Raw genomic sequence first — 27,909 nt, 5'->3', positions numbered from 1 at the left:
AATGTAATATATTACTACGACTAATAATAACCAATAGAATTCAAATACATACAAAGTTTAGTATATTTTACATGCATCCATCTAATTGCACAATTCAGCATGTCTAAAATATATGTAATATGTTTATTAATAATAAATACTATGGCCTCCCGTTGTCTTTCTTGTGCTTTTTAATGTCTTGTACAGACGATGTTCCAGTTTTATTTCCTTATTTCCATGTGAGTCGCCGCCAGACAAAATAGTTCCACTCCTCAGTGCACTTGCATCTTTTATTGCCTCCTATTGTTTAAATCACACTCACATGTAAGCTCGTAACGACAATACATAAAGGCATTTTTAAATATTTAACAAAATACTAACAAAACAGTTTTAATAGTGCCTGTTCTCTTTTGCGCCTTACGTTAGCGTGATTAATCGCAGCGCCCAATTACGACTCTCGATGGACACCTGAATGCACCAGGACAGCAGCCTTGAAAGTTCGTAAGTTGGTGACGAACTACACTTTGTTTTTGATGTTCAAACAACAATGTACGTCTGCAAATGTGAGTAACATGTTTATTTCTCAATCGTTCAAAGCTGTTTGTGTCGTGTGTCGTAGTCATCCAACAGCTAAGCTAACTGTCCAGCCAAATTAGCCTCGTGAGCGTCGACGCTGCGTAGTCATCCAACAGGTAAGCTAACTATCGAGCCAAATTAGCCTCGTTAGCGTCGACACTAATTCCGGAAATGTCTGTAAGTTTTGTTTCGTACTACATTATTTTGACATTATTGCGACATTATTTTGTTAACATGATATTTGAATATGGTTAGTGTAACGTTGATGTCTGAGGTATTATGTAGCTGTGCATTTATGTGTAGTTGCTAACTGCTCCGCTCTAGCTTGATAAGCATTGCAGAAGGTCGTGTGTTTATACTTCCGTTACATTGTAGTCACTTTATTGGCTTTATAAGTGCTTACATTCGCTGGATTTGTATTTGTATATGATTTGTATTTGTTAATTTTGGTTATTCTATATAAACCACACAGCTATCTGTACACAGTTACGGTTTTAGTAAATATGAGGCCTAATAAGGCATAATGTGATGTAGTCTGTTCCAGGGTTAAACTGTCCCCATGATAAATGCATTCATGGCGCTACAGTTTTTGCAACGCTGATAGCAGGTCAGTTATAGACTACTACATATATGAAAAAAACGTATTTCTCTTTGTACTCCTCGTTAGTATAGTGGACAGTATCTCCGCCTGTCACGCGGAAGACCGGGGTTCGATTCCCCGACGGGGAGAATCTTTTTTCCCCCCCCGCATTTTGCATTGTACAATGAATAACTTTAATACGAGCTAATCCGGGCTAGTCGTTCCCTGTAAAAGGGTTTCCCGTTTGTGGCTGTAGAATTTGATTTCTGTTTTTTTGCAGATGACGTTGACGTTGGAGCAGCTGCTTTGTGTGCTTCTGATTGGCTGCTGCCAAACTGGCCATGCAGGACCTCAACGCTCATGGAGTTGGACTAGCATTGTTCCTCCAACAGCAGATGTTTAGGTCGGAAGCATAGAATGCGGAGTATGCAAGCATTGGTGGTTCAGTGGTAGAATTCTCGCCTGCCACGCGGGAGGCCCGGGTTCGATTCCCGGCCAATGCAACATCCTTTTTCCACTTGAGCACTTGGACATACTCGAAATGTATGATGCCACATGGATATTGTGTAGATAAACTCTAGAAAATGTAAATGTTCTTTATTTTTCCTGCATGTTGACACTCATAGATGTTTTTAATAGTAAATGTGTTTGCAAACACAGAGCCGAGCCCAGTGACTGACTGGTGGCTAGTCCAGGAAGTAGTCCACCTTTCACCCAGCATCTCCATGAAAAGGCTGCAGGATAAACGGTAGGACATCTTTGGCTTGATGTTGCACCTGATTTTGTTAAATCCTCTTATTATTGTGCTGTGAGTCAGCCATGATTCACACAGACTAGTTTGCAGATGTCAAGGTTTGGCTGCGGGAACCACCATCACTTCTCAATGGCAAGTGGTGACCCATGTCGTTCTCACATGTACTGTATTTTAAAGGGTATTCTTTACGGTGCGTTCTTTTCCAGCAGATATCTGCAGCTGTGTGTCGGATGGACACACTTCATAGTTGTGGCCCCCTTACTCCGACGCAGCAAGCAAATAGCGCATACAAGAATATAAGGTGAAGTCACAGACATTGGGTCATTACATGCGACCCACTTTTGGGTCTCGACCCACCAGTTGTGAGCCACTTTAAATTGAATTATTGCGAACCAAGCATTGCTATGTATTTGTTAGTCCACTTCCAATGACAATATAGCATTCTTGAGCCATAATGTGTGGGAGGATTCATCCTACTTGTCTTCCAGAGAACGAGACCCGTGTTCCTGTGTCCTTGACAACCACACGTCCACGAAGAAAATGATCTGATCTGCATAATGAAAATGAAAATGTCCACTTCAAATACGCTTCACAGATTGAATGAAAACATCTTTAATCAGATTACAAAAACAAACACATGACAGTAATGTTACAAAACACTTTCTAACAAAATAATAAATATATTCTATAAATACATCCAATAGGGACACACTGTACAGATAACAAGAGCTTTCAACAAGTGCTGGACATTTGTATTTACAGGATCTAAGGAATAACTAACACTACATATCCTTGTAGACAAACACAATAGTATATGCCACCTGGACAGCAGAATTTTCACTTGTATTGTAATACTCCAAATGGATGAAAGAACAATATAACAGTAGCTACAGTGGTATGAAAAAGTATCTGAACCTTTTGGAATTTCTCACATTTCTGCATAAAATCACCATCAAATTTGATCTGATCTTTGTCAAAATCACATAGATGAAAAAAACTGTCTGCTTTAACTAAAACCGCCCAAACATTTATAGGTTTTCATATTTTAATGAGTATAGCATGCAAACAATGACAGAAGGAGGAATGAAAAACTGAACCCTCTGCCTAAGGAGATTTAACCCTTAGATGCACGAGTGACTGGACCCTACACTCTTCCATAAGTGGGTCAAAAATGACCCATACTAGAATCAATGCGTTTTTGTGCCAGTTTTGCCATTTTGGTTAGGAATAATCACTTTAGTGATATTTAGTATTATACTTAGGACCACACAAGAATGATTTCATGTTAGAAACATCTTAATTTTTCACTTTTTTACATCTTTGAAAAAGAAAATGACCCCATACAACAATAGAAAATGTGAGGATCCAACCCCGTCCAACTCCGTTACTGCCTCATCATCCAGCATCTGTAGGACCATTTCAGCTGTGTATCTAACAGTCAAGGCATGGATGAGAAAACAAAAGAGTAATGCCCAACAATACATATAGTAATGTTAGCCAGCTAGTGTCAACTAGTTATAAAGTAGGCTAATTTGTTGATAATACTAACAGTCATGAAAGACACATACACAATATTATATGAAGATAATACTTATGTGTACTGATATACTTTATGTGTAAAATAATCTTCCTGAGGGGGTGACACTTCTGATATAGTCTGTGTGGCCTACAGTTAATTTATTCCTGACAGCCAAAGTTGATAAGAATCAAAGGTTCCGATTGGATTCCATAGAAAATGCATGCGGGTCATTTTTGACCCACTTATGGAAGGTTGGGGTAGTAACACAAAAACAAAAAATTCTTAAAAGGTAAGTTAAAAATGTGAACGGCATGATATCAAAAACGTGTTTTTTGAGGAATACCTGGAATATGAAATGATAAAAAAATTTCATTACGAAGAAAACATGCTAGGTTAATTGGCGACTCCAAATTGTCCATAGGTATGAATGTGAGTGTGAATGGTTGTTTGTCTATATGTGCCCTGTGATTGGCTGGCCACCAGTCCAGGGTGTACCCCGCCTCTCGCTAAATTGCTTGACAGCTGGGATAGGCTCCAGCACCCCCCGCAACCCTCGTGAGGATAAGCGGTAGAAAATGAATGAATGAATGAGTTCTCCTCCTATTTTGTGTGGAAGTGGTAACTTTTTGTCTTCTTATTTTGTCTTTGACCACCCTCGTGAGGATAAGCAGTAGAAAATGAATGAATGAATGAACACAGTGTTAGCTTATGTTTGTGACAAGCAATGGCTGACTAGTCATTGAGTCTTGTTGCCTGCTTTTGTTTCCTGTGAGGCTGGAAGATCTTACTGATGCTGTTGAGACCTTTAACCTCCTCTTTGTAATCCTCATCATCCGTCTTCTCCCAATATTTTGATAGCTGCACGCCTCCCACGAGGGCCCTGACCTTCTCCGAAACAGCTCTCCCCAAGTAGTGGTGGGCCTTCTTGCCGCTATTGTCTCTCTCGTGAACGCTGGCCCCGTAACGCCGCACCAGAAGAAGCATGACCTCCGTGCGGCCGTGTATGGCGGCGATGTGCAACGGCGTGTAGCCCCCGTGGGCTTTCCCGTTGACGTTAACGTGCACGCCTCTCCTCCTGGATACGTCCACCAGCTTGCGGATCACATCGGCGTTCCCGTCCTTGGCGGCCCAGTGCAACGCCGTGAAACCCGACATGAAGTCCTTCTTCTGAGCGAGGCGGCCATCCTGGAGGAGCATGGCGTGGACGTGACCCCACAGCCCGGCAGCACACTTCACCAACCACTCATGGGCCAGGGGATCCAGAGGCACTGACCCACAGCACTCGGCTTCTTCCACCGGGTTCAGACTCTTGTTTTGGCTGCCTCGGAGAACACTTGGGGTCTGCACATCATCTGACTCCATGTTTGAGCACCTTTGTGGAGCTTCATTTTTATTGCACACGGGGCGGACAAGATCCAGACAAGATCTTGAGGTGACTTTCTCTGGAGGTGTGGACCCTTTCGGTGGAGACGCGACCGCAATGACAGCAAACACGGCTCCTGATGCTTGATCTCCACAAATGTTCAACACCTGAACAGTCGTGCTGGAGGTACTTCTTTGCAAAGTCCCGTGAAGCTTCATGCGTGAGGGGTAGCACACGTTGTTGTTATTGTTCTCCAAGTCCGAATAAAGCACTTGAGCAGCATCAAGTCTTGTACAAGTGCTCTCATCTTGCACCACAAAGTCCTGGTACCGTTTCTTCACCGCCACGAACTTGACTCCGTCGATGTGTCGCACCACCGCCACGCTGTTGACCAACTTCTTGAAAAGCTCCCTATTGTGTTGCTTCGCTGCGGGAGCGCCGCCGTGGATGAGGCCGCCGAAGTGGTTGAGAAGCTCGGCGTTCTTCACTTTACCTCCCCGCTCCAGTAGAAAAGAGAGTACGGACTCTTGGGTCAAAAAAGCCATCGCGTTGGAGCCCAAATGGACGCCGGGAGAAATAAAAGCCTGAAATACCGAAGGATTATCTCCTCCCAGTTCGTCCTCCTCCAACCTGCCGCTTCCAGTGCCTGGATAATAGAGGTGGGTCGATTCATATATCGACTGTGTCGATATCAATAGCGAATCAGTTATATCGTTTTTTTATTTTCACAAACGTGTGTATTTGTTGTGTTGGTCATATTGTCACATTGTTGCTATTGATATGTATATTTTGTTTACAAACTCCGGGAATAATTAATTTGAGGCAAAAAGCTAAATTATTTAAACCAGAGGCAGTAGAAGAACACATTAAAAGCAAAAAAAAACAATAATTCAATGATATTGAACATTTTCAGTGAAACTTTATCTGTATCTGCAATACCGCCCTTGCATTAATTTGGTATCATATTGATACCACTATTTGGTGTATCGCCCCCCACGACAGGATAATGAATTCAACACCCCCACCCAGACCCCCACTCCACTCCCCCAGCTAGAATGCCTTGTCCTATATTATAAAGCTGGAAAAACAAAAGTTTGTCTTAACTTTAATTTACAAAGCTGCAAGTTACAATTATTATTTCACTCATCAAAATAATATCTAGACTTTATTATTAGAAAAATAAGATGTATAACTTAATGGATGAAACTTTCTTAACTTTATTTTACAAAGCTGCAAGTTCAACTCATTATTTTACTCATCAAAATACTTTTTTATTATTATTATACTTTATTATTATTAGAAAAATAAGACGTAGAACTTAATGGATGAAACTTTCTTCACTTTATTTTACAAAGCTGCAAGTTCCAATCATTATTTTACTAATCAAAATATTTTTTCATGAATAAAATAATATATAGACTTTATTATTATTACAAAAATAAGACGTATAACCTAATGGATGAAACGTTCTTAACTTTATTTTACAAAGCTGCAAGTTCCACTCATTATTTTACACATAAAAATACTTTTTGATGAATAAAATAATATCTAGACTTTATTATTATTAGAAAAATAAGACGTAGAACTTAATGGATTAAACTTTCTTAACTTTATTTTACAAACCTGCAAGTTCCACTCATTATTTTACTCATCCAAATACTTTTTGATGAATAAAATAATATTTAGACTTTGTTATTATTAGAAAAATAAGACTTAAAACTTAATGGATGAAACTTTCTTAACTTTATTTTACAAAGCTGTAAGTTCCACTCATTATTTTACACATAAAAATAGTTTTTGATGAATAAAATAATATCTAGACTTTATTATTATTAGAAAAATAAGATGTATAACTTAATGGATGAAACTTTCTTAACTTTATTTTACAAAGCTGCAAGTTCAACTCATTATTTTACTCATCAAAATACTTTTTGATTATTATTATACTTTATTATTATTCGAAAAATAAGACGTGGAACTCAATGGATGAAACTTTCTTCACTTTATTTTTACAAAGCTCATTATTTTACTCATCAAAAATACTTTTTGATGAATAAAATAATATATAGCCTTTATTATTAATATTATTAATGGATGAAACGTACAGTCTCAACGTGTTCCTACTATTAAACTAAGATTTAGACATAACTTAATGAACGAAACACGCTGCTATTAAGTGAACATGGAGGGCAACAGTTTCCGTGTCAGCTGGTTTCCCATGGCAACAGCTACATCCAGAGGCCCCGGCTGGGAGTACAGTTATTTTATAGGATTAGCCTGTAAGTCCAACAGCCTCCACGGGCTTGTGGTCGAGTACAGTGGAAGGAAGGACTGCCATGTCCTCCAGCACCGACGGGGTGTTGCCTCCGAGTGGCCATATTTAACAGCAGCGTGCGTGTGCGCGATGAGGGGGGACGCGGAGACACTTGTAACGATGGCTGCCAGCGACGTGGATGTTTTCGCTGTGAGTATAGCACGCAATATGGTTTCGGATTCGAGTCGAGTTCAGTACTGCGTGGATGCAGTGTTTTGTTTTGTTTTTTTTGAGTGTGCGCAATGACTCGGGATAAATGCGGTCATTTTTCTGCTGCGGCTGCTCACACAGAAAATATGCTATTATTGTTATTGCGCATGAGTCCATGCACGCTGGCCTAAAAATGTACGTGTGCACCTGAATGCATCACGTCAACACTTGGAAAGCATACATTTGACCGAAGCCTGCAGCAGCACAGCTAAGAGGATCAATGGCAGCCTGGTCAAGTGACTCGCTTTAACATTCAGTATTACAATTTTTATAAGAAATGTAATTTTATAAAGAAAATAATGCGTTGAGTGCAGTAAATGTGGCGGCCTGATGGGTACCACCAGGGTAGCAGCTTGGATATCCTCCCATCCAGTGAAATAACATCCATATAAAGAGCTCTTTGTGTGTGTGTGTTAAAGAGGCCGACACAGATGAATGTTGTATTGAAGACATCCCAACCCTCATGTTGAGCCCAGCGTCCCCACCACCAGAAGCATCACACTTGTGCCGCTATGCATGCAAAATGCTGCACTATTATGCAAGACAACATGGCCACCTTCATGACGTGACCTATCTAAAGAGCTGCTTCAGAACTTTTGCTTTTACAAAAGAGAACTCCGTCAGGACTCTCAGAATCTCGCTATCGTCCCGCAACCGATGCAAAATGAATGATGTTCTAACAGGAATATGATAGTGGTTGTTTTGAAGTTATGGGTTTTCATGGTTATATGAAAAAAACTGGGGCTGCACGGTGGTTGAGTGGTTCCATTCACTCTTCCAGGTTGTCTTTGCCCTTTCACAAGAGTAGTCCCTTACGGAAACACCCTCGAATTCAGAAGTAAACAAACAGGGTGAGGGCTGCACGGCGGTCGAGTGGTTAGCGCTCACAGCTAAGAGACCAGGGTTCAATCCCACCCTCGGCCGTCTCTGTGTGGAGTTTGCATGTTCTCCCCGTGCATGAGTGGGTTTTTTCCGGTTTCCTCCCACATTCCAAAAAATATGCTAGGTTAATTGGCGACTCCAAATTGTCCATAGGTATGAATGTGAGTGTGAATGGTTGTTTGTCTATATGTGCCCTGTGATTGGCTGGCCACCAGTCCAGGGTGTACCCCACCCGCCTCTCGCCCGAAGACGGCTGGGATAGGCTCCAGCACCCTTCTCAACCCTCGTGAGAATAAGCGGGAGAAAATGAATGAATGAATGAGTTCTCCTCCTATTTTGTGTGGTAGTGGTAACTTTTTGGTTTCTTATTTTGTCTTTCCCCACCCTCGGCCATCTCTGTGTGGAGTTTGCATGTCCGGGTACTCCGGTTCCCTCCAACATTCCAAAAAGATGCTAGGTTAATTAGCGACTCCAAATTGTCCATAGGTATGAATGTGAGTGTGAATGGTTGTTTGTCTATATGTGCCCTGTGATTGGCTGGCCACCAGTCCAGGGTGTACCCCGCCCGCTTCTCGCCCGAAGACAGCTGGGATAGGCTCCAGCACCCCCGCGACCCGCGTGAGGATAAACGGTAGAAAATGAATGAATGAATGAGTTCTCCTCCCATTTTGTGTGGAAGTGGTAACTTTTCGGCTTCTTATTTTGTCTTTCCCCACCCTCAGCCATCTCTGTGTGGAGTTTGCATGTTCTCCCCGTGCATGCGTGGGTTTTCTCCGGGTACTCCGGTTTCCTCCCACATTCCAAAAACATGCTAGGTTAATTAGCGACTCCAAATTATCCATAGGTATGAATGTGAGTGAATGGTTGTTTGTCTATATGTGCCCTGTGATTGGCTGCGGTAGAAAATGAATGAATAAATGAAAAAACCTTCTAGCTATTAAAGGCCTTCTTCTAGCCTTCTAGAAACTGATGGTTGGTTTATTTTTTTGATCCAATCCTGTGTACCTTTTGTTTTCCTTGACTCACAGAATGAAGACAAACGCACCCTGGAGCTGGGGGGCCACGTGGGCTTTGACAGTCTCCCAGATCAGTTGGTCAGCAAATCAGTGGCGCAGGGCTTCAGCTTCAACATCCTCTGCGTAGGTAAGTCCAAATATCACATGTATATTTAGAATTAGTACATGTGAAATGGCCCTCACTTTTCTACTTGTCATTTGTGTGTGTGTTCTTCTCCGATAGGGGAGACAGGGATTGGCAAATCCACTCTAATGAACACGCTTTTCAATACACGCTTTGAAAATGAAGAAGCCAGCCACTACGAGAAAGAAGTGCTTCTCCGACCACAAACATATGACCTGCAGGAGAGCAACGTCAATCTCAAGCTGACCATCGTGCACACTGTCGGCTTCGGCGACCAGATCAACAAAGAAGAAAGGTAATTTGCGGACTGAGTGGCTGCACTTTTCTGAAAGCATATTACACAAGTGAAGAACTCTCTTTTTTTTCCCTCTGCAGCTATAAACCCATACTGGAGTACATCGATGCTCAGTTCGAAACATACCTGGAAGAGGAACTTAAAATCAAACGTTCCCTGTGCAATTTCCATGACACGAGAATCCACATCTGTCTATATTTCATCGCTCCCAATGGCCACTCCCTCAAGTCCCTGGATCTCGTCACCATGAAAAAGCTGGACAGCAAGGTGACCTGCACAGAATGGGATTCACTTGGTTTAACTTGGGCTGCACGGCGGTTGAGTGGTTAGCGCGCAGACCTCACAGCTAGGAGACCTGAGTTCAATCCCACCCTCTGCCATCTCTGTGTGGAGTTTGCATGTTCTCCCCGTGCATGTGTGGGTTTTCGCCGGGTACTCCGGTTTCCTCCCACATTCCAAAAACATGCTAGGTTAATTAGCGACTCCAAATTGTCCATAGGTATGAATGTGAGTGTGAATGGTTGTTTGTCTATATGTGCCCTGTGATTGGCTGGCCACCAGTCCAGGGTGTACCCCGCCTCTCGCCCGGAGACAGCTGGGATAGGCTCCAGCACCCCCGCGACCCTCGTGAGGATCAGCGGTAGAAAATGAATGAATGAATGAGTTCTCCTCCTTTTTTGTGTGGAAGTGGTAACTTTTTGGCTTCTGATTTTGTCTTTCCCCACCCTCGGCCATCTCTGTGTGGAGTTTGCATGTTCTCCCCGTGCATGCGTGGGTTTTCTCCGGGTACTCCGGTTTCCTCCCACATTCCAAAAACATACTAGCTTAATTAGCAACTCCAAATTGTCCATAGGTATGAATGTGAGTGTGAATGGTTCTTTGACTATATGTGCCCTGTGATTGGCTGGCCACCAGTCCACGGTGTACCTGGCCTCTTGCCCGAAGACAGCTGGGATAGGCTCCAGCACGACCCTCGTGAGGATATGCGGTATAAAATGAATGAATGAATGAGTTCTTCTCCTATTTTGTGTGGAAGTGGTAACTTTTTGGCTTCTTATTTTGTCTATCCCCACCCTCGGCCATTTCTGTGTGGAGTTCTCCCCGTTTTCTTCGGGTACTCCGGTTTCCTCCCACATTCCAAAAACATGCTAGGTTAATTAGCGACTCCAAATTGTCCATAGGTATGAATGTGAGTGTGAATGGTTGTTTGTCTATATGTGCCCTGTGATTGGCTGGCCACCAGTCCAGGGTGTACCCCGCCCGCCTCTTGCCGAAGACAGCTGGGATAGGCTCCAGCACCCCTGCGACCCTCAAGAGGATAAGCGGTAGAAAATGAATGAATGACTGAATGAGTTCTCCTCCTATTTTGTGTGGAAGTGGTAACTTTTTGGCTTCTTATTTTGGCTTTCCCCACCCTCGGCCATCTCTGTGTGGAGTTTGCATGTTCTCCCCGTGCATGCGTGGGTTTTCTCCGGGTACTCCGGTTTCCTCCCACATTCCAAAAACATGCTAGGTTAATTAGCGACTCCAAATTGTCCATAGGTATGAATGTGAGTGTGAATGGTTGTTTGTCTATATGTGCCCTGTGATTGGCTGGCCACCAGTCCAGGGTGTACCCCGCCTCTCACCCGAAGACAGCTGGGATAGGCTCCAGCACCACCCGCAACCCTCGTGAGCATAAGCAGTAGAAAATGAATGAATGAATGTTTTGACTTGATGTTTTCCTGCAGGTGAACGTCATCCCTGTCATTGCAAAAGCGGACACCGTATCCAGGAGCGAACTGGACAAGTTCAAGATCAAGATTATGAGCGAGCTGGTCAGCAACGGGGTGCAGATATACCAATTTCCAACCGAAGATGAGGCTGTGGCCGAGATCAACTCCTCCATGAACGTAAGACGCGCTCATGCACATGTTTTGTTAAAAAGTGGGACACACGCTAGCTCACACTAAGACCAGGGGACAGATTGTTCATCTTTTATTAAAAGCCTAATTCATGGTCACCTTGGCAACCGTTACTCATTTTGGACGTTTAATGGAAAATTCAAAGTTCGCGATTTGTTCCAGAACCGACTGCGATAAACTAATTTCCGTGAAGTGGGATTCAATATTAATAAACACATTATTATCATAATTACAGCATATTATTCTTTTTTCATACCACATTGCTAATGCATAGGCTAAGGGATATCACTGCAGGGACACACGAGACTGCTGCCTCTTTAAATATAGCATACTACCATGCTAACTAGTTAGCCTGAAATGTATTGATTCTCAATTCAACAAAGGAGTCGGTAAGAATGGACAAAGTAAGTCGCCAAAAAATTACCACTTCCACAAGGAATGGGAGGAGAACGTCTTTTCACGTCATGCCATGTAAGACTCTTAATTCATGGCTGACTCCATGCAGTGTTAAGGTAATGTAATATAAGGCAATGTCTAATTACTGATGCTTAGTGATGTTTGACTACAAAACAGAGATCATTTATTAATTAGTCAATTAATTCACACTGCGACATCACAAGGGACAACTGTATTAACGGTACACAATACAAATGATAGACAGGAAGTGTGCAGCTCAGTGACTCAAATGAATGTTTGAATATTCCATGACAGACGCACCTCCCCTTTGCTGTGGTTGGCAGTGTTGAAGATGTCAAAGTAGGCAATAAGACGGTCAAAGCACGACTCTACCCTTGGGGATCAGTACAAGGTGAGTCTTTTTTGACGATGTCATTTTTCAAGACTTTGAGTTGACGCATGGCTTTTGTTCACCTTTTTGTTCCGCCAGTGGAGAATGAGAACCACTGTGATTTTGTGAAGCTGAGGGAGATGCTGCTGCGCGTGAACATGGAAGATCTCCGCGAGCAAACGCACACACGCCACTATGAGCTCTACCGCCGCTGCAAGCTGGAGGAGATGGGCTTCAAGGATGCAGACCCTAACAGCCAGTCCTTCAGGTGAACTAAGACCACACAGTCACTGTTTAGTAGGGGTGTCACATGACACACAACTCAGGAGGGGTCCATTATTGTCAACATTTTTTGAAAACAAATAAACCACTGATGTTATGATACTGGCTGCACGGTGGAGAGTGGTTAGTGCACAGGCCTCGCAGCTAGGATACCCGAGTTCAATTCCACCCTCGACCATCTGTGTGGAGTTTGCATGTTCTCCCCGTGCATGCGTGGGTTTTCTCCGGGTACTCCGGTTTCCTCCCACATTCCAAAAACATGCTAGCTTAATTAGCGACTCCAAATTGTCCATAGGTATGAATGTGAGTGTGAATGGTTGTTTGTCTATATGTGCCCTGTGATTGGCTGGCCACCAGTCCAGGGTGTACCCCGCCTCTCGCCCAAAGAAGACAGCTGGGATAGGCTCCAGTCCCCCCTCGTGAGGATAAGCAGTAGAAAATGAATGAATGAATGAGTTCTCCTCCTATTTTGTGTGGAAGTGGTAACTTTTTGGCTTCTTATTTTGTCTTTCCCCACCCTAGGCCATCTCTGTGTGGAGTTTGCATGTTCTCCCCGTGCATGCGTTGGTTTTCTCCGGGTACTTCGGTTTCCTCCCACATTCCAAAAACATACTAGCTTAATTAGCAACTCCAAATTGTCCATAGGTATGAATGTGAGTGTGAATGGTTGTTTGACTATATGTGCCCTGTGATTGGCTGGCCACCAGTCCACGGTGTACCTGGCCTCTTGCCCGAAGACAGCTGGGATAGGCTCCAGCACGACCCTCGTGAGGATATGCGGTATAAAATGAATGAATGAATGAGTTCTTCTCCTATTTTGTGTGGAAGTGGTAACTTTTTGGCTTCTTATTTTGTCTTTCCCCACCCTCGGCCATCTCTGTGTGGAGTTTCCATGTTCTCCCCATGCATGCGTGGGTTTTCTCTGGGTACTCCGGTTTCCTCCCACATTCCAAAAACATGCTAGGTTAATTGGCGACTCCAAATTGTCCATAGGTATGAATGTGAGTGTGAATGGTTGTTTGTCTATATGTGCCCTGTGATTGGCTGGCCACCAGCCCAGGGTGTACGCTGCCTCTTGCCCAAAGACCGCTGGGATAGGCTCCAGCACCCCCGCGACCCTCGTGAGGATAAGCGGTAGAAAATGAATGAATGAGTTCTCCTCCTATTTTGTGTGGAAGTGGTAACTTTTTGGCTTCTTATTTTGTCTTTCCTCACCTTCGGCCATCTCTGTGTGGAGTTTGCATGTTCTCCCCGTGCATGCGTGGGTTTTCTCCGGGTACTCCGGTTTCTTCCCACATTCCAAAAACATGCTAGGTTAATTAGCGACTCCAAATTGTCCATAGGTATGAATGTGAGTGTGAATGGTTGTTTGTCTATATGTACCCTGTGATTGGCTAGCCACCAGTCCAGGTTGTACCCCGCCTCTTGCCCGAAGACAGCTGGGATAGGCTCCAGCACCAACGCGACCCTCTTGAGGTTAAGCAGTAGAAAATGAATGAATGAATGAATGTGGTGCCCTCTAAGGTTTGTACTCCAATTGCATTGAATCAGTTCACAACCAGTAACTTTAATCCTGATCTGCAGCCTACAGGAAACATATGAAACCAAACGGAAGGAGTTCCTTAGAGATCTACAACACAAGGAGGAAGAAATGAGGCAGATGTTTGTCAACAAAGTAAAGGAGACCGAAGCAGAGCTGAAAGAAAAGGAAAAAGAGGTAATAATTACCACAAATGACACAGCAAAACATGAAAACTAAGTCCTGATTCGATTCTTTTTTGTCCTTTAGCTCCACGAGAGGTTTGAGCAGCTCAAACGGCTGCACCAGGAAGAAAAGAAGAACCTGGAAGAGAAAAGACGGGAACTGGAGGAAGAAATGAATGCCTTTAACAGGAGGAGGGTTGCTGCCGAGACACTGATGGGCCAGGCTCTCCAAGGCGTCGCGCAGCCTCTCAAGAAGGACAAAGACAAGAAGAAGTAAGTCTCGTTTATTGATGACGTGAACATACAAAATTGCAATACAGTGTATTGTCATCCAAGCGTGGGCAGTATTCTCAATGACTCCTGTATGTGGACGGGACCGAATGTGATTAATGAGGTAGTGACATCCTCCCAGGAGCCGTGTATTGCTCAGATACTGATTCAAGGACAGATTGAGAGTGACACTATGTGCCCAGACACAGTGGGATGTGTCACAGTTTGACACAGCCTGATGCTTCGCTCGCTCGCTCTCGCTCGCTCTCTGCGGGCTGACCTGCCAGACGGTATCAGGCAAGAGCAATTGTGTTTACATATGACTGGTCTCACCGCTGACACCGATGACCTCACAGTAGCACATTATTTTGCACAGGAGGGCAACCATATGTCAGGAGGAATTACAGTACGGGCAGGAAAAAATCAACACCTGATGGTCGGGATTAAGGCCTGCAAACAGTGAAATATCATAGCATACAAAGGAATTATACCCAGTGCTTACACACAGTGCGGAAGTGGTACTATAAAGCACTGGTGTCCAAACTTTCTCCACCGAGCACACTTTGATAGTTTCATTTTTAAATGTTTCTATTTTGTGAAAAGGCTCTGGATGAGTGGTTAGCACGCAGACCTCACAGCTAGGAGACCCGAGTTCAATTCCATGTTCTCCTTTCAGTTTGCATGTTCTCCCCGTGCATGCATGGCTTTTTTCCTCCCACATTCCAAAAACATGCTAGGTTAATTAGCGACTCCAAATTGTCCATAGGTATGAATGTGAGTGTGAATGGTTGTTTGTCTATATGTGCCCTGTGATTGGCTGGCCACCAGTCCAGGGTGTACCCCGCCTCTCGCCCGAAGACAGCTGGGATAGGCTCCAGCATCCCCCGCGACCCTCGTGAGGATAAGCGGTAGAAAATGAATGAATTAGTTCTCCTCCTATTTTGTGTGGAAGTGGTAACTTTTTGGCTTCTTATTTTGTCTTTCCCCACCCTCGGCCATCTCTGTGTGGAGTTTGCATGTTCTCCCCGTGCATGCGTGGGTTTTTTCCGGGTACTCTGGTTTCCTCCCACATTCCAAAAACATGCTAGGTTAATTGGCTAATTGTCCGTAGGTATAGTATGGTATGGTCCATAGGTATAGTTACCTGGAGTTTGTGTGGAAGTGGTAACTATTTGGCTTCCTTCCATTCCTTTGCATGTCATTTTTATTTTTAGTTACACCCCATTTTAAATCCTACACATGTCCCTTTTCAGTTGATTTATGGAAAAAATCATCCACGCCAACCAAGAATGCGCCTGTCGTCAACGTGGGTAAAAGAGACCCGTGTCGGTGTGAGTCTGAATATGAACGTGAAGCTGTGTGTACTTACCGATGATAACGCCGACTCTGCTCGCTGTATTGATGCTGACTCTGCTATAGACACAGAATAACTCATCCATGTAGTGTTTTTAATCCTTGTAGCTTGTGTTGTTTTATGTTCTCGCCAAGAATGTGCGTTCAAAAGACCCGATCGTTGTGAACTGTATGTTCATATGGAATAATCAGAAACGTAAAAAACTAAAAAAGACCAAACTTTTGGTAGATTATTTCTTTCTTTTTTTTTTAAGAGAAATTATTTACCAAACACAATAATATTTTGAGTGTGTATATAAATAGAATATAATTGGATTTTAAATGCAATGGAATTTAATGCTATTCTTGGCATTTTTGCTTTGCTAACAGCTAACAAATAACCTACTTCCTGTCTAATATGCTGCTCAAATAAATGTTTTCTCTTTTCTTCTTATAGCTTCTTTAGTCTTCCCTCTGCGTGCTCCTTAACCTCATCAAGGAATTTGAATTAGAGGACTTTCTACTAACTACACGGGGAAAAAAAAGGTTCACGGACTAACATGCAAGTGTATTGTTTTTGCCACTGGAAATTAGCACTTTTAAGGAAATGCACTTAAGTCCCCGGGAATGCATCGCCAAGAGTCTTCCTCGTGTGTCCGTACTCCGTGAGCGCTTTTCAGCAGTGCTTTGCAGCATGGAATGTGCATGTGAGACACAGTATAACCATCTAGAAGCATCAAGAAGAAACAGAAGTCCCATTTTTGTGCCCATATTTCATCTCCCGTGTCCTTTTGACTGAATACACTGTGAAATAATGCATAATATATATTATAAAGTCGCTCTGAATTGTTAAGGTTATGCAGTACTAACATTATTATTTTTGAATCATTCTAATTCTATATACAGATGCTATAAGAGTCTTTATTTGTACTTTGTCATACTAACCATTATACATTTTTATCATTTAAATCACTTGTAAGATCTAACGTGATTCAATAAAACAGCTCGGTCACTTATTGCCCATTTACATACATAAGAAGATTTACATATTAGAAATACTTTTTAACCCAAACAAACACCTTTTATCATTAGCAAAGTATACATTCATCCCCATAAAAACTGAAACATCATAACTAGGCTGAATTTATGGTGCTGTTTTATAGAATTACGTTAAATGAAGTGGCCAAGGAATGTACATTTCAATGTGCCCTTGTAAACAGAGCGTGTACAGTCAAAGATTGGTATTGTCAGTTATTTGACACACATGCTGTTTATTAAATGTCAAGTTAATTATTTGTTCTGTGTTTAATGTAATAAAGACTAACATATCATGTGTAGTCCATCATTTCTACACCGAAAGAACATTCCAAACAGGTTAAACTTCCTTCCAGAGTGTTCTAGAAGGTTCCATAGGTGTCCATGTAAATGTACACACAATGAAGGATTTGGGTATTAGAATATAAGTGCCTGAATAAATGTAATTACTTAAACTACGAGTTTCATGTTGATTAAAAAGTCAATATGTAATGTTTTGTTATGGTTTTCTGTAATCAACTTCATGTTAAACCAAGTCACGCCTTTCTACCCTATGATTGGCTCTCCTGTTCGTAAAAGGCGGGGTATATTTGTGAAAGACTGAGAAATTGTCCAATGGGAATATAGAATACAGAAGCTTGCCCTTCAATGACCAATGAAATCTCACCATGTTAGGGCATGGGCATGGATTTATACCCGTATTAATGCCTAATCTGTCCTTTTCCCCGTCGCCTTACTCCAAGGGTAGGGGGTGTGCATAGGCAGGTACAAAACCTATGCTTAAAACTTTCTTTAAGGAAAGTTCATACTTACATTTATTGTTGTTCACACCTATTTTTTCACCCATTTTTCCATTACGGATATAATTTTTAAATTTGACCCAAGGTAAGTAAACCAGACTCGCAATGGCGTTGCTAGCTAACACTTGTACGTTTAGTTGTTTATTTACAAACACGACCCCTGTCTTAAACAGTTATGTTTGGTTTGTAAATGTCTAATAGTTGTATAATATAGTAAATAGTTGTATTTTTTATTTTTTTGTACCTTAGTTTATTGTCGTAATCAGGCCAAGGGTTAGCAAGGGGACATGTCCGGGCATGTTAGCATGGCCTCACTCAGTGGACTCCCCCTACTTGTGTTCATGCTTTGAAGCACGTCCACTGTTTTTATGTTTATTCTATCCATTTCCCACTTTAACTTTAAATATTTGATATTTGTATTTATTGGAAATAGTTTAGACCCGTCTGTATGTCGTTTATATACCGTTCCCCCCCGCCCCTCCACTCCAGTTAAGTCCAGTTTGACAGCTGCTGAGTTGCATGAAGTCACAAGAATAACTTGGCTGTGGAAAAAGTCACGTCTGCAAGGCAAGATGGACGTACACAAATCTGGCTGTCACACTCTATCGTGTTCTTTTATCATACCGGGGAGTTGATTTGTAATTGTTGTGGTAAAAAGTTGCAGCTAAAACACATCTAAAATGAGTAGTAGTCTATAAATGGCGTACTCACCATTGACTAGGCCTGAGTCATAGGTGTGAATGTGAGTGTGAATGGTTGTTTGTCTATATGTGCCCTGTGATTGGCTGGCGACCAGTCCAGGGTGTACCCCGGCTCTCGCCCGAAGACAGCTGGGATAGGCTCCAGCACCCTCGCAACCCTCGTGAGGATAAGCGGTAGAAAATGAATGAGTTCTCCTCCTATTTTGTGTGGAAGTGGTAACTTTTTGGCTTCTTATTTTGTCTTTCCTCACCCTCGGCCATCTCTGTGTGGAGTTTGCATGTTCTCCCCGTGCATGCGTGTTTTTTTTTCCGGGTACTCCGGTTTCCTCCCACATTCCAAAAACATGCTAGGTTAATTGGTGACTCCAAATTGTCCATAGGTATGAATGTGAGTGTGAATGGTTGTTTGTCTATATGTGCCCTGTGATTCGCTGGCGACCAGTCCAGGGTGTACCCTGCCTCTCGCCCGAAGACAGCTAGGATAGGTTCCAGCACCCCCGCAACCCTCGTGAGGATAAGCGGTAGAAAATGAATGAATGAGTTCTCCTCCTATTTTGTGTGGAAGTGGTAACTTTTTGGCTTCTTATTTTGTCTTTCCTCACCCTCGGCCATCTCTGTGTTGGCTAATTGTCTAAAGGTATAGTATGGTATGGTCCATAGGTATAGGTACCTGGAGTTTGTGTGGAAGTGGTAACTATTTGGCTTCTTATTTTGAATTTATTTTGATAAACGGTTGAAAATGTACATTATACCTTGTGCTGCTGAGTTATAATGTAGTTGAGTTATAAAATATATACGAGTTATAAAATATAAATGCTAAGTAACATTTTGTGATGTCCACACAGATGATTGACACAGTGACAGGACCTACAGCACTGCCCTTTGCAGTCCAACTAAAGACCCTACTAGACCTGGAGGGCCGCTTCCAGCCGAAGCTGAGTGGTTTGAGGATCATCGAGAGCGCACCGGAGAACGGTCTCAGGATGACGACCCGACTCCGAGAGTTGGAGGTGAAGGACCTGCTGACTCTGACCAGGTTCTTTGGTTTCAGCTCTGACACGTTCTCTCTGGCCATCAGCCTCCTCGACCGCTTCCTCTCGGTCATGAAGGTTTGTAGAACATCTTGTTGACTTGTTCCCAAATGGTCCACAGTTTCTAATGCCGGTCTTCTGCAGATACAACCAAAGCACCTTTCCTGCGTGGGTCTCTGCTGCTTCTACATCGCCGTGAAGTCGTCGGAAGACAAGAAAAACGTCCCCCTGGCCAACGACCTGATCCGCATCAGCCAGAACCGATTCACCGTATCTGACATGATGCGGATGGAGAAGATCATTATGGAGAAAGTCAACTGGAAAGTGAAGGCGCCCACTGCTCTCCGCTTCCTCCGCCTCTTTCACAGCTACGTCGAGGAGCAGCTCGGCACCGAGAGGTGAGGACAAGTCATCACATTTTTTTTAGATTCATGTCATTATTCAGCAGATTATTTCGATTTCGAATACAAGTGTGGTCAAAGCTGGTATTCCTAAAGACACGTTGTTCTTGTTTGTGCACAGTGAGAACTTCCTGAGCCTGGATAGACTGGAGGCTCAACTGAAAGCTTGCCACTGCTCTTTTGTCTTCTCTAAATTGAAGGTAGGATTCCTGCGAAATACTCACTCGGGGTGCTAAACAAGGTCTGATGTACTTGGATCATAGGAGTATGAATCAATACATCTATATTTAGATGAATTACAGCTTTTTATAAATGTCACTGTATGGTCATATCACCTCATACTTCGGAACGTGACAAAAATAAAAAACTTTAACTATATTAGGAAAGCAGGAAGTGAACAAATGTAACAGTTACTGATTGTAAAAGTACCAGATGGAGGGGTAGGATTTAATAAGCTTTGCTTCTTCCTACTCCTTTTGGACATGTGGAACTGGGAACTGATTATGTGATGCATTCAATTGTAATCTGATGCATGTTCAAATGAAATAAAGGCTAAAAATAACCAATTAGCTAAAAATGTCATCCAATACTTCTCTACAAGAGAGGAGAAATATGATCTCACATTTGAAACACTTCTATGCTAGGACTACGTTAAAAAGCCATAGCATTTCAGTATGTGGAATCAAACTATGGAATGGATTGAGTAAGGAAGTCAAACAATGCACAACGATGAGCCAATTCAAGAAACAATACAAGCAGTTGATGTTTGCTAAATACAAGGATGAAGAGTCTTGAACCAGTCATGATGTGCTATATATATCACTATATTGACACTTACTATGGTACCCATTATGTCATTGGATGCTCATATCACCTCGTACTTTGGTACGTGACAAAAAAAAAAAAAATTAAAAAAACATTTAAAAAATAAAAAACAAAATAATCTAATTATTAAATAAAATATTATTATTAAAAAAAACAAACTTAAACTGTATTATGGAAAGCAGGAAGTGAACAAATGTAACAGTTACTGATTGTAAAAGGCACCAGACTTTGGGTATTTACATGGTTTTGTTCCATGTTGTGGCGAATGGCTCTCACTGTGGTTGGCTGGAGTCCCAAAGCTTTAAAATGGCTTTATAACCTTATTAACCTATAACCTCGCTTAATAATAAAAACACTGATGCAATTTGTTTTCAGCTGTGCTGTCATTGACTAAAATTTAAATGTGTTTGAAGACATGAAACTTAAGTCCGACAAACATGTAAAAAAAAAAAAAAGGAAGAGGAAACACATTTTCACACCACTGTATCCATCATGTTTGATGTTTGCTAAATACAAGGATGAAGAGTCTTGAACCAGTCATGATGTGCTATATATATCACTATATTGACACTTACTATGGTACCCATTATAGTCATATCACCTCGTACTGACTATTATTAAAAAAAAAAATTGAACTGTATTATGGAAAGCAGGAAGTGAACAAATGTAACAGTTACTGATTTCAAAAGTACCAGATGGAGGGGTAGGATTCAATAAGCTTTGCTTCTTCCTACTCCTTTTGGACATGTGGAACTGTGAACTGATTGTGATGCATTCAATTGTAATCTGATGCATGTTCAAATGAAATTAAACCATTACCATTATGATTTGTCTGCAGCCATCCGTGCTTGCCATGGCTCTCTTGTGTCTTGGTGTTGACGACCAACATGACCCAGAGCACATGGAGAATATTTCCGAGGCCCTGAACAGTCTGCAGATGTTACTGACTGTAAGTAACATTTCAGGTCTTACTGGATAACACTGCATGTAATTGGTACTAACAACGGGTTTGTTTACAGCTTAAAGATGGCGATCTCGTGTGTGTGCGGGAGCTGGTGGGGAAATGCCTGGCCGAGTACGCCACCTCCAAGTGCTCCAGGCCCAACAGCCAGAGACTTCGCTGGACCATTTCGGGAAGAACAGCTCGTCAGCTCAAGCACAGCTACTACAAGATTAGCCATCTTCCCACCATACCCGAGTCGGCTTGTTAAAAGTCCTGGCCACCGTGCCGTCACCTGACCCAAAATGACCCCATTCTCTGATTCGCTGTACCTAATCAGGTGATTTGGCTCACATAACACCTCCCACTTTATATATTTTTTAACTTAAAGATCCTCATCAGCGAGATGGCGTTCTCTAAGTTAAAACAGTTTTTCCGCGGGTGTGCGAGTGCACAAGTATGTTCTTGTTTGAATCCGTACCATGGTGTTTTGGTATTTTCCTGGAACGGGTTTTGAGTTTTAAGCTTTATAAAGTATTGAACCACCTAGGTCCTCAGTCCACCATGTGGAAGAGGAGGGAGAAGGATTCTGAGAAACAAAAATACGGAACCAAGAAATCGGGCCCAGAATCCTTAACTTCCACCCTAGGTTGCTAAGCCGTCTTGAATGCACACTCCTACCCAAGGTGATTTTTTTTTTCCTTCCTTCCCCTTCAAAGAGCATGTTGATGCTACTAGTGAAACCCGCCATGTGAGCGGTCACCAGCGGTTGAAGATGAGTTGTTTTCACCATTTGATACATTTGATGGCACGGAGTGAAGCGCCACACGTTTTCAATGACTTAAGACAATGGAATTTGCCTCGCATTTCCTTTGCCATTTTGTGTTGTATGACAAGTGTCACTTTTAGTTCCAAAAAAAAAAAAAAATACATTCAAAATGACTGAATGCACCATCTCCAAATGTTCTTGGACCTTTCAATAAAACTTTATTGAAAAGCTATCTTGGAGTGCTTGTCATCTGAAAAGCAACACTAATGTGTTTATCATAACACTTGTCTTCTGCGGTGCAATCAAACATGATTGAGCTAACTTCTGAATCAGGACCAGAATAGTGGGACAATCTCAAAGAAACGTCCACAGGCAGGGAAACTTGACTTCCTGCATTGGATCCAGTCAGTTCCTGTGTGCTGTGGTTAGCAATACTGACAACCTTCATATTATACAAGTCACTTTTGTAAACTGGAGAAGTCCGGACCACCACCAGCAAAGTTTCCAGAAATCTCCGCACCGCTGAAATCAAATCCGGGATTCTGTAGAGGAAATAATAAATTCATAGCTATAACTGGAAGAAGCCAATAGTTTATAATTTAAAAACCACCAACCTCTCGCTGAAACCTTTCCAGTGTGAGCTTTCTCTGCATCTGGTCCTGGACCCAAGCATTGGCACAGTACTCTCCCTCTAACAAGGAAGACCAGCAGTTCCCAGCCTCTCTGTTGGTCTTCATCAGGACAATTCGGATGAGACTTTTATCCTCTACAAATAAAACATGAGTGAGCCATCTGTAGAATAGGCTGGATGAATGTATGTATGTGCTGGTCCTTACCCAATGTCCATGTAGCTTCGTCTGACACAGTTGTGCCAAACAACCTCCCCTGTCAAAAGGGCAAACTGTGTTAAAACCATTTATTAAAATGAAAATATATATTTATATATATTTGTTTATTAAAATGAAAATATTTTTCAAGTATATATACGAAAAATGAGAAATTATAATGGAAAAAAAAATTTCGGGTGCTCGGCTTAGAAAAATCAACTTCCGCTTCCGGTCCTGTAGGTGGCGGTAAAGTACAGCACAAAATGGCTGACAACACAAGGCTAAGAAGAAGAAATGGTAGTCGGTCGTCAAATAATACAATTCATGCAGTTACTTCACAACGTTGAGCTTCAAAATTCAACATTTTCTTCCACAAAGTTGTTTATGTGTCGGCTAAGTATCATGCTGTTGTTTTCTTATTGCAACAAACAAGATAAACTATACATACTTTCAGTGGGCGCTTCACTCGTGACATGTTTTTACTAATTTAACATTCCCACAATGGCCGCGGCTTTACCTTGATAACCTCTTTCCCTTTGACGTACAGCTCGATGTCTCTGGCTCCCAAATGACATTTCACTTCTTTAGCAGACGTTCCGGGAGGAACGTTGACTTCGACAAAGACCTCCTCCATAGTTTGGCTCCATGAGCCCCAGCTTGTCTGACAGGGGACCACGCCGCTCTTCTCGTCGAAGTGTACCGACATGTCGCGGATTGAAATCGATATTTCGGCTGTAGAGGTAATTCACCATCAGAGTTTACCGTAATATCTACATAACTGTTACGTGCATCTTGAATGTTTGTTTTTCTTGATTAGTTGTGTTGCTACAGATTCCGGTTCCATGTATTGTTCCGTCATTTCCGGTTGTGTGTAGTGTTACACTGCCACCTAGTGTCCAATGCAGCCTGGTTATGATTGACTTTAGATGTTTTCTACTTTTTAAAGCTAATTTTCACCAATTGCTATGTGTTACTTATTTTAAATTACCAACTGATTATTATTTAAAGAATACACAGAATACACAGTTTGTTTAAAAACGGAAAAAAGGATTTACTAATCTTATAATTGGATTACAAGTCCTTTCCTGATGTCTATAATGCACAAGTACAAGTCACAGCACCAATAAGGACCCACCTTGCATTCTGCTCTGTTTGCATACTTATGAAAATATATTTATGATCTGAAAAGAACGTTTAAAAATGGCTATTGTATTCCTGTATTGTCTTCTTGCCTGTGTCTGCGGCATAAGGTAAGTCCTGTCAATAATTTACCAGACATTTCAAACATTAAATCTTGTATTGTGTTATGTTCAGTTTAGCTAACTCGACTTCAAATGAGAGGATATACTCAGACAACATCACACGCATTCTGGATCGACTTTTGGATGGTTATGACAACCGACTACGACCCGGATCCGGAGGTAGCCGTGACCACAACACTTTGCATAATCTACCAAACACATTATTTGATTTATCTTGTATTTTTTTTGCATCTTTGATTGTGTTGCAGGTGGCATTACTGAAGTGAAAACAGATATCTTTGTTACAAGCTTTGGACCTGTGTCAGATGTTGATATGGTACGAGAAGGGGGCCGTGACACACACACACACACACACAAAAAAAAGCACGACAGTGACCAATGACTGCCTGCCTTTTGGGCATCCTGCCACGAGACCATCTAATGAGCTGTAATCTGTTTGACCAGCTCTATAACGCCATTACTGATGGCTTCTGAATCAATATGACAACATGTCAGCCACGGAGCGCTTAATGGACTGATTCATGATTATCTAATGAGTGACAAGCAACTGTCATTGGTTTTTGTTTCTGCAAGGCGGATGAAGTTGAAATGACTTATTGGTGCCGGTGAACTGTTTAATCCACCCCTTCCTCCACCCCCGGCCTGTTTGCATTCCAGGAATACACCGTGGACATGTTCTTTCGACAGATGTGGGTGGATGAAAGGCTGAAATTTGAGGGTCCCATTGAAATCCTGCGGTTGAACAACCTCATGGTAGACAAGATCTGGACCCCGGACACGTTTTTCCGCAACTCCAAAAAGTCAATTTCACACAACATGACCACACCCAACAAGCTTTTTCGTATTATGCAAAATGGAACCGTCCTCTACACAATGAAGTGAGCCTTTACATCATGTTATTATTCATGAACCACACGCTGACTCCTGTTCTTCTTCTCTTCTTCTTCTCGTTGTTAGACTGACAGTAAGTGCAGAATGTCCGATGAGACTTACGGACTTCCCCATGGATGGTCACGCTTGTCCTCTCAGGTTCGGCAGCTGTGAGTAACACACATGGTTATGATCAACTCATTGAGTAAAATGAATATTACATTTTTTTTAATGACTTTTCAGATGCCTACACCAGCAAGGAAATAGTTTTCACTTGGAGGAAGGGTCCAGTAGCGTCTGTGGACTGTCCCAAAGAGTCCATGAGTCTTTTGCAGTATGATCTGGTGGGACAGACTTTGTCCAGTGAGCTCTTCAAGTCAAACACAGGTACTAGACACGCTCCGCAGACAGGTATTTATAGGTACGATACTACAAATAAACATATCATGTATTTATAGTGCGCAGACCTCACAGCTAGGAGACCAGGGTTCAATACCACCCTCAGCCATCTCTGTGTGGAGTTTGCATGTTTTCCTCGTGCATGCATAGGTTTTCTCCGGGTACTCCGGTTTCCTCCCACATTCCAAAAACATGCTAGGTTAATTAGCGACTCCAAATTGTCCATAGGTATGAATGTGAGTGTGAATGGTTGTTTGTCTATATGTGCCCTGTGATTGGCTGGCCACCAGTACAGGGTGTACCCCGCCTCTCGCCCAAAGACAGCTGGGATAGGCTCCACCACCCCCCACGACCCTTGTGAGGATAAGCGGTAGAAAATGAATGAACGAATGAGTTCTCCTCCTGTTTTGTGTGTAAGTGGTAACTTTTTGGCTTCTTATTTTGTCTTTCCCCACCCCTGGCTATCTCTGTGTGGAGTTTGCATGTTCTCCCCGTGCATGCGTGGGTTTTTTACCGGTACTCCGGTTTCCTCCCACATTCCAAAAACATGCTAGGTTAATTAGCGACTCCAAATTGTCCATAGGTATGAATGTGAGTGTGAATGGTTGTTTGTCTATATGTGCCCTGTGATTGGCTGGCGACCAGTCCAGGGTGTACGCCGCCTCTCGCCCGAAGACAGCTGGGATAGGCTCCAGCACCCTCCACAACAGCGGTAGTGAATGAATGAATGAATGAATGAATGAATGTTTTTATTATTAAGGGAGGCTATAGGTTAATAAGGTTATGAAGCTATTTTTAAAGCTTTGGGACTCCAGCCAACCACAGTGAGAGTCATTATCCACAAATGGTGAAAACATGGAACAAAACCATCTAAATATCCAAAGTCTGGTGCCCCAAATCCCGACTCATGCAAATTCACTTCCTGCTTGTTTGTGGGTCCTGCTGCCTTCAAGTCACGGAAAAGTATGTTATTCTGGCTCACCAGCTAACAGTAATGTATCGGGCACCTCTCCGGGATCTGTCATGCGGTGGAGCCTAATGGTGTGCCTTTAGCAACTACAGTACGAGCTTTCAGGCTCTAAGCGATGTGCAGACAGAGAGTAAAGACGACGACGTGCGAGGGCATTTTGTCTTTTCACCAGATGAAGAAATGCTCCCCTGCTGCGGAGAAACCTCTCAGAATCCTGAAAAAACGACTGAGCCGGGACAGTCATTCATCAAGCAGACGGGACGGAGAATCAGTGTATGCGAGCGCGTGTGTCAGCTTATTTTTACTCCGTGAAAGCATGCATGTGTTTAGATGGAGCGACGCTGCGCATAATGACACTGGAGGCCACCTCCTTCCCTCTTGCGCTCTCTCCATCCTTTTTTTTTTTATGTGTGATGTTAGTGCAGTACAAACACTTTCTATACAGCTCCATGCCCCGGCAGCTATTTAGTTTCAAGAGCAAGCAAGGGCATTGATTGTGCACTCACCCCTCGCTCCGTCCCTCAGGGGCTGCTGTCTTCACAAATGCTGTTTATCTTACAGGTCACTACTCTGTGCAGGTGGTCCATTTCCACCTGCAGAGGAAGCTGGGATATTACCTCATTCAAACGTACATCCCACTCATCATGGTCGTCGTGCTGTCGCAAGTTTCTTTCTGGATCAACAAGGAGTCCGTTCCTGCACGGACGGTGGCTGGTACGGCGACTATAAGCAGGATCCGTTTGTATTAGTAGAATTCTTATTAAATACTTATTTTTGTTATTATGAATAATAACAGGAATAATAATCTGGTTAGGGCGCAGACCTCACAGCTAGGAGACACAAGTTCAATTCCACCCTCGGCCATCTCTGTGTGGAGTTTGCATGTTCTCCCCGTGCATGCGTGGGTTTTCTCCGGGTACTTCGGTTTCCTCCCAAATTCCAAAATGTGATAGGCTCCAGCACCCCCCGCGACCCTCGTGAGGATAAGCGGTAGAAAATGAATGAATGAATGAGTTCTCCTATTTTGTGTGGAAGTGGTAACTTTTTGGCTTCTTATTTTGTCTTTCCCCACCCTCGGCCATCTCTGTGTGGAGTTTGCATGTTCTCCCCGTGCATGCGTGGGTTTTCTCCGGGTACTCCGGTTTCCTCCCACATTCCAAAAACATGCTAGGTTAATTAGCGACTCCA

At 42.6% G+C, this 27,909-nt stretch overlaps 5 protein-coding genes and 2 non-coding genes across 20 annotated transcripts in view; 5 read left to right on the top strand and 2 right to left on the bottom strand.

The window, feature by feature from the left end:
• The first annotated feature begins 523 nt into the window (after positions 1 to 523).
• Positions 524 to 17,316, top strand: LOC131110614 (septin-8-A-like). Of its 11 annotated transcripts, none has more exons than XM_058063883.1 (13): positions 575 to 671; positions 1,416 to 1,678; positions 1,796 to 1,883; positions 4,267 to 5,430; positions 9,206 to 9,320; positions 9,417 to 9,612; positions 9,693 to 9,879; positions 11,343 to 11,504; positions 12,228 to 12,324; positions 12,403 to 12,571; positions 14,170 to 14,302; positions 14,375 to 14,562; positions 16,349 to 17,314. In XM_058063883.1, the coding sequence occupies exons 4-13, from the start codon at positions 5,332 to 5,334 to the stop codon at positions 16,401 to 16,403; spliced, it is 1,401 nt and encodes a 466-aa protein (XP_057919866.1). In that variant the 5' UTR covers positions 575 to 671; positions 1,416 to 1,678; positions 1,796 to 1,883; positions 4,267 to 5,331; the 3' UTR covers positions 16,404 to 17,314. The 11 variants fall into 11 exon arrangements, with proteins under 11 accessions (XP_057919861.1, XP_057919866.1, XP_057919863.1 ...); XM_058063880.1 differs by having other exon boundaries at positions 1,953 to 5,430; XM_058063882.1 differs by having other exon boundaries at positions 1,416 to 1,721.
• trnad-guc (transfer RNA aspartic acid (anticodon GUC)) lies at positions 1,213 to 1,284 on the top strand. The gene has a single exon. It is a non-coding gene; the product is annotated as a tRNA-Asp (tRNA).
• Positions 1,568 to 1,638, top strand: trnag-gcc (transfer RNA glycine (anticodon GCC)). The gene has a single exon. It is a non-coding gene; the product is annotated as a tRNA-Gly (tRNA).
• sowahab (sosondowah ankyrin repeat domain family member Ab) lies at positions 2,498 to 5,408 on the bottom strand. Its single transcript, XM_058063886.1, has one exon. It carries the CDS (start codon positions 5,314 to 5,316, stop codon positions 4,141 to 4,143), a length of 1,176 nt encoding a protein of 391 aa, XP_057919869.1. The 5' UTR covers positions 5,317 to 5,408; the 3' UTR covers positions 2,498 to 4,140.
• Positions 17,317 to 17,635: 319 nt separating the features above from the next.
• On the top strand, positions 17,636 to 22,625 carry ccng1 (cyclin G1). Its single transcript, XM_058063887.1, has 6 exons — positions 17,636 to 17,811; positions 19,273 to 19,536; positions 19,603 to 19,856; positions 19,981 to 20,059; positions 21,523 to 21,633; positions 21,704 to 22,625. Exons 2-6 carry the CDS (start codon positions 19,273 to 19,275, stop codon positions 21,893 to 21,895), a joined length of 900 nt encoding a protein of 299 aa, XP_057919870.1. The 5' UTR covers positions 17,636 to 17,811; the 3' UTR covers positions 21,896 to 22,625.
• Positions 22,248 to 24,087, bottom strand: nudcd2 (NudC domain containing 2). Its single transcript, XM_058063888.1, has 4 exons — positions 23,738 to 24,087; positions 23,230 to 23,278; positions 23,008 to 23,159; positions 22,248 to 22,935 (listed from the first exon to the last, which is right to left on the bottom strand). The coding sequence occupies exons 1-4, from the start codon at positions 23,924 to 23,926 to the stop codon at positions 22,852 to 22,854; spliced, it is 474 nt and encodes a 157-aa protein (XP_057919871.1). The 5' UTR covers positions 23,927 to 24,087; the 3' UTR covers positions 22,248 to 22,851.
• The window catches only part of gabrb2a (gamma-aminobutyric acid type A receptor subunit beta2a), a 50,409-nt gene continuing 45,994 nt past the window's right edge, over positions 23,495 to 27,909 (top strand). The window contains exons 1-7 of one of the 4 annotated variants that reach the window (XM_058063869.1): positions 23,495 to 23,960; positions 24,535 to 24,641; positions 24,731 to 24,798; positions 25,140 to 25,360; positions 25,440 to 25,522; positions 25,596 to 25,739; positions 27,283 to 27,435. In XM_058063869.1, coding sequence (XP_057919852.1) covers positions 24,796 to 24,798; positions 25,140 to 25,360; positions 25,440 to 25,522; positions 25,596 to 25,739; positions 27,283 to 27,435 — 604 coding nt within the window. In that variant the 5' untranslated portion in view covers positions 23,495 to 23,960; positions 24,535 to 24,641; positions 24,731 to 24,795. Of the gene's footprint in view, positions 23,961 to 24,287; positions 24,471 to 24,534; positions 24,642 to 24,730; positions 24,799 to 25,139; positions 25,361 to 25,439; positions 25,523 to 25,595; positions 25,740 to 27,282; positions 27,436 to 27,909 lie in introns of those variants that run through there. The other 3 variants (XM_058063868.1, XM_058063867.1, XM_058063870.1) reach the window with 3 other exon arrangements.

The sequence above is a fragment of the Doryrhamphus excisus genome, chromosome 23, assembly GCF_030265055.1.
Source record: "Doryrhamphus excisus isolate RoL2022-K1 chromosome 23, RoL_Dexc_1.0, whole genome shotgun sequence".
Classification (NCBI taxonomy): domain Eukaryota; kingdom Metazoa; phylum Chordata; class Actinopteri; order Syngnathiformes; family Syngnathidae; genus Doryrhamphus; species Doryrhamphus excisus.
The sequence above is the reverse complement of the archived record's forward strand: the minus strand, read 5'-3'. Positions and strand labels throughout refer to the sequence as shown.